General features: G+C 40.1%; 1 protein-coding gene across 1 annotated transcript in view; it reads right to left on the bottom strand.

Annotated features, from left to right (window-relative positions):
- Tmem131 (transmembrane protein 131) overlaps positions 1 to 14,511 on the bottom strand; it is a 162,274-nt gene that overhangs the window by 92,874 nt on the left and 54,889 nt on the right. The window contains exons 3-4 of the mRNA XM_052745146.1: positions 12,605 to 12,645; positions 3,179 to 3,247 (exon numbers count right to left, since the gene is read on the bottom strand). Coding sequence (XP_052601106.1) covers positions 3,179 to 3,247; positions 12,605 to 12,645 — 110 coding nt within the window. The remainder of the gene's footprint in view (positions 1 to 3,178; positions 3,248 to 12,604; positions 12,646 to 14,511) is intronic.

Below are 14,511 nucleotides of genomic sequence, written 5' to 3'. Positions count from 1 at the left end.
ACAAACAAATTGGAAAAGAATTTTTAGTTCCAGTTCAGGTATTTTTCTATAACTGAAAATTTCTTTAACTCAAAATGTAATTTACAAGCACCCTCAATAGACAAATGAATGGCTGGGAGAAGGCTAAGTCAGTACCTCTCCTGCCGCCAAAATATGGGGAACTGAGTTCAGATCCCCAGTACCTATGTAAGAAGGCAGGAGGGATAGCACCCCTGTGTAATCTCAGTGCCTTGCCAACCAGCAGTTTAGTTGAATTGGTAAGCTCCAGATTCAGTGACAACCCTGCCTAAAATAATGTCAAAAAGTAATGGAGGAAGACACCCAACGTTGACCTCTGACAGCAGTTTCTAGCCACGTACATGAAGACACATATACAATGCACACATACACATGCAAATTAAAAACCAAAATAACAAATGGAACAGAATATAACTAGATATAAGTTTTGAAAGAATGTCTCAAGAGCAGCTACTGATTTTTTAAACTGGAATTTTCACTGATTTAGACTAAAATTTGGTGCTGCAAACTAATCTTCATTTTCACCTCCATGTCTCATAGAATATCAAACATTATTTAATGCCATAGTGTTAGCATGGAGCTCATTAGTCTATGCTTACCTTCTCCGAGAACACACTCAAAGATAATTTTATTAGAGAAAGAAAAGCATTTATTTAAAAAAAATAATTAACCATACTGGTAAACATCAAATATACACCTTTTCACTAATGATTTTTCATTTAAAAGAAGATTGTGATTCCTCTGTAACTAAATAAGAACTCGGTACTTGCAGTTTTATCACTGCATCTTAGTGATAGTTTTGTGCTGCTGTAACAGAATATCACAGACTGCATGATTCAGAAAGAATAGAAATCCTGGCCTGCATGCACACAAACACAAAATGCAGTGGTAAAATATTTGCTTGGCATGCACAGCCCCTGGGTTTGATCTCCAGCACCACCAGATAGATAAAATAGATAAATAGGTAGATAGATAGATAGGTAGGATTGTAGGTAGGCAGGTAGGAAGATAGGTAGATAGTAAGTAGGTAAATAGGGGCTGGAAAGGTGTCTGAGTGATTAAGAACATTTCCTATTCTTCCAGAAGACCAGAGTTCAGTTCTCAGTACCCACATCAGGTGGCTCACAATGACCTCTAAATCCAGTTTCAGAGGATGTGACACTGTCTCTGGCCTTCATGGATACACATGACATAGACACACACAGATATGCACACACAAATTTAAATATATGGGTGTGTATATAAATATATATACTTATATATGTATACATAAAATTAATTGATTTCCTTTTAGTTCGAGAGGCTGAGGGGTCACAAAAAAGGTGCCGGCATCTGGTCAACGTCCCCCTGTTATGTCACAACAGGGGGGCAGGCATCGTATGGGAGTGGTAGCTACCCTGAGACAGTAGCATGACTCATTGGAGTAGATCCCTCCCTGCTTAATTACCTATGAAAGATACTACCTTCTGAGTTTTATTGAGAATTAAGATTCTAACAGTTCTTAAACCTTTTGCAGAACAATATAATCATTCATTTCCTATCTGAATGTTATGATCTTTAAGACTAAATAGCATAGGTAGTCAATTTGACTTATATAATGGCTGATTCTGAATACAGACTCCGTCTAGAAGTACACACACTTTTCTCTGCATGACTAACTCCTTCAACCTATGATCTCTGTAAGAATATCATCATCAAGCCGGGCGGTGGTGGCGCACGCCTTTAATCCCAGCACTCGGGAGGCAGAGCCAGGCGGATCTCTGTGAGTTCAAGGCCAGCCTGGACTACCAAGTGAGTTCCAGGAAAGGCGCAAAGCTACACAGAGAAACCCTGTCTCGAAAAACCAAAAAAAACAAAAAACAAAAAAAACAAAAAAAAAAAAGAATATCATCATCAGAAAACATAGGTTGTCAAGCGTTCTTCGAGTCTTGGGTGATTCTAAATACCCAGCCATGCTTCAGAAAATACAAATGATACATTTGACTTGTACATCTGAAACTATGAAAAAGGTATTTAAATTTATTTATTATGTTTATTACAGCAAAAGCAGCTGAATAAAACCTTGACAGTGATAGAGAAAACCGTAATTTTCATCTATTTAGTTAGACAGACCTAAAACATTGACACAAGCAAAAGCCTGAGGAGGTGGAGTGCACGCAAAGTGTTTCTCCAGCAGTGGACACAACATGGTAAAGATGGTTTAGAACCTTTGATTCAACAAAGCATATGATCTAATAACTACTACCTATTTATCAATCTCAGAATTTAAAACTCAAACTTTGGCCTTTTTGCTTAGACGCTCACTGATGGTAGCAACATAAAGACAGAAAGAAATAACCCATATTCCCAAGGACAGGAGAATAATTAAACCCACAGAAATGTGTATCTATTTAAATTTCATTTAGGATAGGCTTATAGTCTAGAGAATTACTTATATGTCAGGAAAGTAAAGATAAAATTGCACTAATAGTCTGACCACACCCGAGTAAAACATTTTACCAAATGCATGCACACAGAACCAAATCCCAGACTATGTGCTCTCCTAGTGCAGACTCTGATCCATGATGCTGCATGTACAGCTTGCTCTTCTGCCTCTGAAAATTCTTCTATAATGTAAGATGCTTTCCTCACCCACCTGCAATTGGAGCCCAATATGGTGCACACTTGTTTCTCCTTGAGTACCTGAGATGTTTGAAACAAGAGTCCTTAAGGCAGGAGGTGACCCAGCAGGTAGTTTAGGCAAACAACTCAGCTCTGGGCTCAGATATATCTGGGGCATTCGCTTTGATCTTCCACTTGGGGTTAGAGATCATACTATTTGTTGATGTACTGACACATATACTTTAAAAGCACGCATATCATGCAAAATGTCAGTAAGAAAAATTTTAAACACCAGAAATGAAGTGCTTATCAGAAGAGGCTTAAAGGCTTATGCTACTTCTCATGCTAAGATCCTCTGAACCAGACTGTAGTGTGTGGGCATTTTTCACTTTCAAAGTTTATATAATGTCAGATTCTTAACAGATACTTGTCTCCTAGTTTCAAAGGGCTTCAACATCATTTGCTTTGTTAAGTCATGAACATGTCACTTTCTCACACAGCTAACAAGCAAAGGAAAAGAAATGCAAATAAAATAGTCCTACAATTCCAAATTACTTACTGTTCATGGAAATCCAGCATTGGTGGTTCAAATCGTATGGGCCTGCAATTACCCCGGTACAGAGAAATGCTAGAAAGAAAAAGAAAAACTGTAAGAAGCAGCTCTTTCATTCTGCAAATCATACTCAGATGCTTGCCTTCTGTCACAGAAAGCATTTTAAGAGAAATGGAATCTGGGACGGCGCGAGAGCTTAGTTGGTAAAGTGCTCGCCTTGCAAGCATGAGGATACGAGCTGGATGTAAACCCATGTAAAAATATCTGAGCATGGCTGCCATCCCAGAGGCAGCGACGGCAGCAGATTCCTAAGGCTCTCTAGCCACATAGTCTAGTCTGCTTGATGAGTTTCAGATCAATGAGAGATCTTGTCTTAAAAAACAAGGTGGATGGTACCTGGGGAACAGCAGCTAAGGCTGTCCTCTGGCCTCAACGCACAAGTATAACCTGCACACACAAACATGCACATACACAGAGCCATTAGCAGAACATAATGTTCTACTGTGAATGTGCAGGCCATTCATTGAAATTAGAAGAAACTAATGAATGAGTTCTAATGAATGAGCTAAATGGAGTGGTGCCTATAATTCTAAATGCCTATGATTTCAGCATTTGGAAAGTAGAAATAGAATGATTATGACTTCAAATACAGCCTTGGTTATCTAGCAAAATCCTATTTCAAACAAAGGAAAACAAACCACGGCAGAAAGAAAAGGGAAAAAATGAAAATACTTTTTTTACAGAAAGATATATGAAGACAGAAATTTCTCAGTAGACTGAATAATGGAACTTACTTGATTGATATAATTGGTAACAATATAGTTTAGCATGTTTCTTAGATTCTTGATACAATATGATGAGCAAATTGTTCATATAATTGTACAAACTTGATACAATATGGAGATAAAAATTACAATCACATTCCAACTGAGTGGCAAAGGACTAAACAAAAAATGAATTTGGGTCTACAACTTTCAAAGAATTCAAACACTGAATCAAGATTTTGGAATACACTGATCTATGATGTTCTGGCCTAAATATTTCAGTACCATTCTGAGTTGATACTAGAACTTGTTAGCAAAATGGAGTTTTGCATGGCAAGCCTCAGACATTATGATCCAACATTAATATAAGATATCAAGGATATTGGGGAGCATATAGTACTTACATACCTAACATCATATGTCTATGTACCATGAAGTTAGACATGCAGTCAGCTACTAAAATAACTTTCAAAACGGATTTTGATATTTTTGTTTGAAGAAATAAGATACAATCCATCAGAGACTGGTGTATTTCCATCACTCATACAATTCACAAGAACACAAGTTTCGAAATGATGTAATTTCATCCAGGAGATACAAGAAATACACTAAAAATGGAATGGGGGCCGCTGAGCTCAAAGTGATCAACTCCAAAACTGTCTGAGCTCTACCGATTGGAGCGCCCTTTTGTGCTGTCTGACTATTCCTTTTCGTGCATCTGCATGTTGAACATAATAAATGGCAACAACAGAAACGAAAGAAAACAGCAAATCTCAGACCACAGTGTGCTAAGCTCTAACACTACAGATACCGAGAGGAGAGGGCACAGTTCTCTGCAAGGCAGCAGCTAGAGACAGTTGCAGATAGGCTACCCCCTGATTTTCTGTCCTTCTTAGAGATGACAGAGTAACAGCGTGCTTTGGCTCCTTTAAAATAAGACATGTTCAGATCATGTGGGTTTTTTCTTTCTTTTTAGATTTTATTATTTTATGAATGTTTTGCCTGCATGTGTGTCTGTGCACCACACGTGTGCCTGCTGCCCATGGAGGTGGTGAGCCTCCACATGGGTGCTGAGAATTGAACCTGGCTCCTTTGCAAGAACAAGTGCTCTTAACCACTGAGCCAACTCAACTCTCCAGCTCCAGCTCATGTGTTTTAAGTATTAAACTCAAGGTAGTCTAAAACTTTATCAAATTAAGGAAAGGAAAATGTAATGATTGAAGTAATCACCTGAGTCATTAATTTACATACATACATATTTGTGCTCAATGCTAGAGGTATAAAGGAGATTAAGATAGTTTTCCCTCTCACAGAGCCAAGAATCTGTTCTGTAAGTGGCAGGCATCACTGGAAAGGACCAATGCCATCCATTCAACACAAAGGCGATAGGAACATAAACCGGGCACAGTGGGTAAAACAGACTGAGCAGGGACACAGGCACCAACACCTGGACGGACCTAGAGCAGAGGGTAGGAATGCATTTGGCAAGCTGCAGAACAAGGAGACAGCAAAGATCAGAGTGAAGAGAAGGAGAACAAAGGGACACGGTGAGAGATCAAATCAGGAGTGTGGATACTATTCTAAATGTAAGAAACACCTCTACAGCTATGGTGGTTTGAATGTGACCCGCCTCCCATAGGCTCGTGTGTTTGAACACTTGATCCCACCTAGCGCCATCGTCGTGGAACCTTTAGGAAGTAGAGCTATGCTAGAGGAAGTGAGCCACTGGTGTTGGGCCCCACTTCCTGTTCACTCTGCACTCTGACTGCTGACGCAATGTGACCAGCTGTCATGACAAGACTGTATCCTCTCAACTATAAACCTCAAGTTGTTCCTCGTCAGGTATTTTGTGGTCAGGTATTTTGTGGCAATGGTGAGAAAAGTTAACTAATATAACAGTGTTTTAAACAAAGAAGTCCTAGGATGTGGCACTGTTTTGCAGGGTAATTCTGGTAATTTCGCAGTGTGAAGAACAGACGGTGGAAACTCTGGAGTGGAAGCAGGGTAGTGCTATGGCAGCCTCGGCAGAGAGCAGCAGCTGCTTCCCCAGCCTATTTGGAACTTGGACAATAGTTACATTGATTTGGGGCTGTAAGAGGAAGAGAAAGGAATTGAGGGTGATGATTTGTAAAGGACCGTCTGGGAAGATGTTCCAGAGTGTCAATAAGGTACCTTATCTAGCTGGAGCTAAGTAAGTAGCAGCTGAATACACGTAGTGACTGCTTATGTAAAGAAACTTCCTGCCAAGCTTTAGTCCTATCGCAGCAGCTTTGGGTGGATTAATCCTAGTAGCTTGTCTAGAGTCTCTTAAGCAACACTTCTACTTCCTTTCCTGTGACAGCCTTCAGAAGAGTTTCCACACCCTGTGCTAAAGCCTACTGTAAACTCATCAGAAGCAGCACTCAGCAATTGTTAATGGGATTCACAAAATGTTCACAACATGAGTAAAGAGGAAACAATGTGAAAGATGAGTCCTTCATAAATGTATATTTAAAGACAACAGCAGAGCCACATCTAAGGAATAATTTTAAATGGTTCAACTCAAACAGGCACAAATATTGTCTTATTTTTAAAAACTAAAAATGAAGTAACACAGCTGTCATGTATCTGGAACTGATGAAATGATTCTAACATGTTTATTTACCTATAGCAGGACACCATTTAATAGTCTATTAACAGAGCACCAATGTTTGGAAATGACTCTGAAAAATGAACTGAGATAGAGAATATGAAAAATGATGTACATCCCTTTGTCAATTTCAATGCAAGTAAATCTGGGACGTTATCATGGCTTTTATGCTTTCTTTAGCAATTATTTGTTCTGAATTATCAATACAATTGTTTTCTAAAAGTTTATGAAAATCATTTGCAGGGCTGGAGAACCGTCTTAGTAAATGCTTGCCCTGCAAGCAGGAGGGCTGCAGTTTGATCCCCAGAACCCACATGAAAAGTCAGGTGTGGTGAGCACACTTGCAATCCCAACACTGGGGAGGTGGAGAAGACAGATTCCTGTTTAGTCCGTCTAGGCTACCTGGCTAATTGCAGGGCAGTGAATGACTGTCGTGCAAATAAAAGGTGGATGGTGCCTGAGGAGCAACATCTGACAGTCTTCTGGCCTCCACGTGCATACAAAAGCATGAGCACAAGCACGCACACACATGCACACATGCTTTCCGGCATATATACACACACAAGGGTTTTTGATAGGGACTTATTCTGTAGTCAGGCTACATGGGTTCTGGGGATCTGAGCTGAGGTCCTTTATGTTTATGCAGCCAGTCATCATCCTACCCTCGACCTGTAATTCTTGTTTAAGTTTTATCAATCGTCACATTAATGTCTTCCCTTATATTTAATTTTCTGTACCTTAGATGGAATAAATGATTTGTCTTTCTTATTTTTATAAATGACTTTGAAATAAATAGAAGTAATGTCTACAAATAAAAACAAGTAATGTCGCCGGGCGGCGGTGGCTCACGCCTTTAATCCCAGCACTCGGGAGGCAGAGGCAGGTGGATCTCTGTGAGTTCGAGGCCAGCCTGGACTGCCAAGTGAGTTCCAGGAAAGGAGCAAAGCTACACAGAGAAACCCTGTCTTGAAAAACCAAAAAAAAAAAAAAAAAAAACAAGTAATGTCTACCAATTTAGCCCAGGCTAACCTCCAATTTATCATTCATTCATTCATTCATTCATTCATTTATTTCCAATTAATAAAATGTATTATTCTGTGTTTTTCACATTATGTATCTTGATCCCATTCATTCCCCGTCCCGTAGGGAAGTGGGTCAAAACAGGAGGATCACTGGGGTTTGCTGGCTACCAGCCCTACCTAGCTCCAGACTCAGTGAGAGATCTTAAGGAAATAAGATAGAAGGTATTAAGCAGAACCCACCAGTGTGTGGGAATACACACCTGTATCCTAGCACTGAGAAGGAGGAAAGAGGATCACTGGGCCTTGCTGGGAAGCCTGTCTAGCCAAATCTGTGGGCTGCAGGGTCAGTAAGAGACCCCATCTCAACAACTAAGGTGCAATCGAGGGAGGCATCTAAGGTCAACTTCTGACTTCCACATACATACACACATGCACGCACGCATGCACACTCACACACACTCTTGCAGTGCTGGGGAGATGGCTCAGCCTGTAAAAGCACTTGCTATAGAAGTCTGAAGACCCGATTTTCATGCCTGGATAAAAGAACAAAGCCAGGGCAGTGGTGTGCACCTGTAACCCTAGCACTCCTGTGATAAAATGGAGTTGGAGACAGACCAGTTTACAAGTTCATAGAACAGCTGGCTTAGAAGTATACTGTGCAGCAGAAACAAGGCAGACTGCCTCAACAAGGTGGAAGGTGAGAACCAACTCCAGAAAAGCTGGCCTCTGGCTTCCACACAACCGCACCCACATTCACACCTCCACACGCCCACTTCCCACAGAGAATAATTGATTAATCTTAAAAATAACTTTTACAAGGTGGTACAAACGTTATGGGAGTACCAAATACTTTTTGATTGGCTCTGAAGTCTACTCCATGAGATGGAACTCATACCAGGGTATCAAGAACATGTGCTTAAGTAAGTCACAGGCCCTAGACCCAATACTTTTAATATGCTAAATGGGCATGATGTTAGAACAACTCCAGTAACTTATGACAGTACTCATAGATCACAGCATCTCTCAACCCTCTTCAAACAAGTTTGCACTTGCAGCAGATGGCAATCAACACAGAGACCTTCAACTGGGCAACCTTAGACAGTAAGGGACTGGGGTGCTCAGCCCTAACTGGGACATTCCTATCACACCCTCCTCTTAAGGCTCAGAGATCTTCAGGGAAACAGGGGGATAAGAAAGGAAACAGTGCTGTCCAGATGCACATAAACTCACAGCAGTTGTGACAGCATGTATGAGATCTGAACAAGCTCCAGCCTGATAAAACCCCAGCATAGAGGTGGGCACAAAATCCCACCACTATGTGAGCTCTTGACATTAGCTGAAGGAAGGAGAATCAGTTTTCTTTATGATGTGATCCCTCTTAGGTCTACCATGTACCAGGGCAGGAGCCACTCCCAAGACCAGCTGAGCACCATAAACTGATTTTGGTGGAGACAGGAAAGAAATAATAATCTCAAAGTTGGGTGGGAGGGTAGAGAGGAGGTGAATATGTTCAAAATACATTGTATGAAATTCTCAAAGAGTTAATAAAATATTGTTAAAAAGTAAAGTATTACGCATGAGTAAAACAAAGCATATCTTTTGTACAGAGCATGTGCCTAGCTCTTTCTTTTTAATGAGTCTGACACCTGATGCTGAGACAGTTGATGTACTCCATCACTCCCTGGTTTTCAGTCTACCACGTTGCTTCATGTTTTCTAGCTTGTTGACTGCTTTTTGGTCCCTTGTCCTCCCTTTCTATCATTTAAAAACAGAATAACTGAATATTCTTTTAGTTACCATTTTAGCTCTGTGACTACTGTACTAACTGCATGTCTTTGTTCTTTTTGAAGGTGGTCTTAATAGTTCCAGAGTTCATCTTATCACTGCCTATAAATAATGTACCACTTTATATACAAAGTCAGATTAGAGCTCAACTCTTCTATCCATCACTCCTGTTCTTTGTTCTACTGTTATACATGTGATACACACCATGCAGTAAATCTCATAAAATCTATTTGTTTGTATAAACCTGCTAATTAAAGGAAACTTTTTTTTTTTTGGAGCTGAGGATCGAATTCAGGGCCTTAAGCGCTCTACCACTGAGCTAAATTCCCAACCCAAGGAAACATTTTCATGTGTATCAACTATTCTGGCTTTTCTGGTCTCTTCATTCTTTTGTTGAATCTGTTTTCACATGGAATGGCCTCTAACATTTCCTAAAGTGCCAGTTTGTTAGACATGTGTTTCTCTCTTAGCCACAATTATCTTATCTCCGTCTGGAAATGTCTTCATTTTTAAAGTATATTTCCACAAGGTGTAGCATTCTACAATGGCAGATTTTCCATGTGATACTTTAAAGATGTCACTTTATGGGGTTCTTGGGCATGTGTGTGTATGGAATGTATTGTTTTGTGTGTGTGTGTGTGTTTGTGTTTGTGTGTGTGTGTGTGTGTGTGCGCGCGCGCGCATGTGTGGGTGGGTGGGTCTGTGTGTGTTCTGGCTAGCCAGCTTGCCTCGATGATCCCGTTTCCACCTCAGAAGCTCTGTGTTACAGGTGGCCCACCAAGCTTGCCCAAACTCCAGTCTATAGCTTTGGATGACAGCCTGTCTTAACTTCATCCGCACAGAATCCTGGTGATAAGACAGCTGGGGTATTGATAATTTATTATACAGCAGTAGAGAATGAATATCAGTGGTTAGAACAATGCCTGCTGTACGCAAGAGTCCCGAGAAATATTTGCTGAATGACTTGATAAATGGTTCATCAAAACCCCACCATTTTGAGTCATCTGCTTAAAGTCTGCAAGCTACTAGTACCTGAATAAATATTTTCATTTCATTTCAAAACAGCTTATATAATCACATTGTCTTACACTCTATGTAACACACACCACACAGTGAACTCATTATCCTAGTGCTGTTCAGAGTCTTTCTTATAAGGCTACACAGTTGGTGACCTGATAAATTAGGTGCTGATTCCTAACCTCCCACCAAAGGCTCCATACCCTAATAACAGATCATGCATAACAGGTGCCCTCATGTCACACAACATTCAGTCAGTACTAGGAGACAGATTCTGGAGTTGGAAGTTAACCTGCATCTTGGCTTAAAGACTATTTTGATGATAGAGACATCATTTAGAGCATTTGTGCTTTGGGTGTCATACCCCTTAACAACAAAGCTAGCATCTGATTTCAATACTCTCTTCCATTGTAGTAGAGTCTTCCACAAATGACCTTCATCAGAATTTGTATCTCTGCTGTCCTCAAGATCCTGAACAGAAGGGGTGTATCTCCAACTCCAGTCTATAGAGGGTTCTAAGATACTGCATGCAGGCTGCTTATCTCTTGCTTCTAACACTTCCTTACCAGTTACTCTCAATCATGACGCCTCCTTCCCAATGCCTCAAGTGGATCCTATCCTCCTTCGTATTCTTTCCTAATTCCTACCTGTGCTATAAGTGTCTTCCTGAAAGGTGGCCCACAGAAAGGAGAGGGAATATTGGAAGATTCCATAGTCACATGAGACAAATCAATGAGAATATAATGCTAGATGTCAAGTCAGAAGACCCTACCATGTGAGTGATGAGAACTGAATCCAGGTCCTCTACAAGAAAAGTGCTCTTGACCGCTAAGCCACCTCCCCAATTCAAAGCCCAGACTTTGATACTGGATGAATATCATCTCCTAAACACAAACCATATAATTCCATGGCTAATTTTCAGTTTCCTAGAATCAAGGTGTGCCTTCCTTCCTACTACGTTGGTTCTAGAGCTCATAAAGCTCCTGAGAAGTTACAAAGGTCTTACAACCTGATCCTCTTACAAGACAAAGGTACTTCTGCTCTGAGCAAAGATACTTTATATATGACAAGTGCAGAAATACAGTTTGGACCTTACATGTCCCTGAAAGGACTGTAATAAAGTGTAATAGATTACACTTGGTGAGACATCTTTAGGTCACTGGGATCATGTCCTTGAAGGAGCTTATAAGACCTCAGTCCTTTCTCAATCTCTTGACTCTCTGATGATGAGGTGAGTAGCTTGGTTTGCTGGGAGTTAAATTTCCAAAACCATGAGTCAAAACAAACCTTTTCTCTTTGCCAGTTGATTACTCCAGGTCTGTTACAGTTGTAGGAAACCATTCCAGAATAGTGTACTATATAACTGTACCATGTAAAAATTCAAATTTAAACTGGGTTTTCCAAACATAATATTTAGAAATACATGGCTTAAAACTACAGTACACACCCTATGCCAGCACTTGGGAGGCAGAGGCAGGTAGATCTTTGACATAAAGAGTTCCAGGCTAGCTAGGGTTACATAACAAGATCCTGTCCCGAACAGAACAGAACAGAACAGAACAAAATAGAAAAACAATGTTAATCCCACTGATCGAGAATAAGACCATTACCACATTTTAAAGCCAAATTTGAAGCAAGTTTTAATTAAATACTAGCCAGGTGGATGGGCTCTGGCCATGTCCATACCCAGGTTCCCAGTAAACGGCCCTGAGTTACGTACCATTTACAGCAGCTAAAGAAGGAAAACCCATAATTCATTGCATTTCCCATCAGGGCCAATCAGAGGCAGCATACATTCTGATAGACCTCCAGTCTACATCCAGTCAGGGGTAAGAGTATATCCTGATGTACTTCCTGCCTATGAACTTCCCCACCCATGATCAAGCACATCCGGTACAGATGGGTCAAACAAACTTGTTTAGGGGACTGAAAAATACATGGCTTGATATCTCCAATAGTCTCCAGCATTTCAGGAACTATCTGTTCTTGAGCTAGAGGTTTGCAGATCAGAGACATTTTTGTTTCACAGATCTCTCAGGCATAGTAATTAAAACTTAAAATGTAACTTTGGCTTTCACAACACGACATAATGTTTTTATAGTATAGTATTGTCTGTTCACCAGTGAATGACCCAGGAAAGTGAGGAGAAGTGTGTAGGAACCATAGAAGAATGGAAGCATGTTTTCATGTTGCCAAATATAAGGCCTTTTCTTACCTTTTCTGTTGATATGAACTGAGGCCAAGTGTTGTCTCGGTCTGTAAAAGTAAGAAAATAAGGATAAAAATGCTAAAAATCAAAGTTTTATATTATAGATAATTTTTTTTTTGTATCTTTCATTTTCATACCATTCCCACAATTCATTTTCAGGTTAAACTTCATCCCAAAAATGGCAAATAAAATAAGAGGTCACAATATGTAATTAAAATGAGAGACTAATTTGGTTCACTTTTAAGCATATATGGAATACCACAAACTAATGTTATTGATTGCCTTATGTTAGGCAAACAATACAAATCCCATAGGGAAGTCTCCTTTACAATCACTTCATGTAAGGTCATGTCTCCTTTACAATCACTTCATGTAAGGTCATGAGGCCCAGAGTGTTTGTTCCCTTCCTCCCAGCTGCCAGTGAGGTGCTGGTATCTAATGGCTGCTGCCACTATGGAGCTGAAGATACAGGGGAATCTGAGGGCAAACCATACATAATAAATAAATATTTATACATTGAGAAATGATTAAGGAAATATCGGGAAGGTTCTGTGAAAGGGTCTAAACAAGTGATGTCCATGAGGAAAGCGCATCTGAAGAGCTCATGTTTACACTAAACTCTGACAGGTCAGTCACATGGAAGCCACACATGTAGTGAAAGAAGACAGACCACGGTACATCCAAAAACCAGACTGCAGGTTTATTTGGCTACACGCGCAGGAGTAAAGCATCAGAAAGTAGACTGCAAGCAAGGCGGGAGTCAGAAGATGTCCACTCTGTTAAGAAGCCAAGGCAATGTTTAGATCATGCACTCCAGATACAATTCAAGGGATATGATGTGGTAAGAGACCACCAAACATGGTCTGCCTCAGTGCTAAGGTATTATTCTGGCTGTAGCGTGGAGGATGAATTAGAGGCCCAGAGAGAAAGAAGGAGGTTGGGAGCAGTTACTGCAGTTCAGTGATGAAGGACATAAAAGTCCTCCATAATGAAGAAAGGAGGACAGCACTCTAAGGAGCACCGGTTATGAATGCAGCCCAAGACTAGCTGCTGTGCTATAGTAATTAGGAAAGCAAAGTGCGCCATTACTTTCTCCATTAGTAAAACTGCTTTCAAACGGTATTCTGGCAAAGGTGTATGGGGAAGATAAGGCAGATGCGATGAAATGCTTTCATTTTTGAAAGTATGTGCTAAGTAAAGTATAAAGGAGTCTGTAAATTTCTTTAATATGTTTAATAATACAGTTTATGTGAATATGTGTGTACAGATAAGAGAAACATTAAAAAATGTTAATATTTGTTGGGTCTAAGTGGTTTATGAATGGGTTCATGAAAATTCTTCAATTTTCTATATTTAAAGAAAATTTTAATTTTAATTATTAAAGTTATAGCCATACACTCCCTCCCAAGAATGGAAGAAAACATTTACAAGTCATGTATCTGTTAAGATATTAACACCTAGAACATATTAAGGGCATCTAACATTTATGCTCTGGATATAGATCAGCTGGTAGAATGTATGCCTAGCAGGCACAAGGCCCTGGGATCAATGTTCAGCAAAACAAAAACTGTGGGGTAGAGGGCAAAGAAGTCAATAAGACATCTCTCCAAAGGAGATACACACACTGGCAGCATACACAGGGAAAGATACTCAACAACAATAATTCATTATGGACACACAAAGCAAATACATAACACTATTTCCTACATGCTAGATGGCTATTACTAAAAAAGAAGGAGGAGGAGGGGGGGGGAGAAAGAAAGAAAGAGAGAGCACATAAACAGGCAGGCCTAGTAGCTTGCACCTGTAGTTGCAGACGGAAGAAGAAAGATCACCACAGGTTCAAGGCCATCCTGGGCTACAGGGTCAGTTCCAAGCCATTCTGGGCTACAGAGTAAGACTTTTACCTCAAA

The sequence above is a fragment of the Peromyscus californicus genome, unplaced genomic scaffold (genome assembly GCF_007827085.1).
Source record: "Peromyscus californicus insignis strain IS unplaced genomic scaffold, ASM782708v3 Scaffold_19__1_contigs__length_69161282, whole genome shotgun sequence".
Lineage (NCBI taxonomy): Eukaryota > Metazoa > Chordata > Mammalia > Rodentia > Cricetidae > Peromyscus > Peromyscus californicus.
The sequence above is the reverse complement of the archived record's forward strand: the minus strand, read 5'-3'. Positions and strand labels throughout refer to the sequence as shown.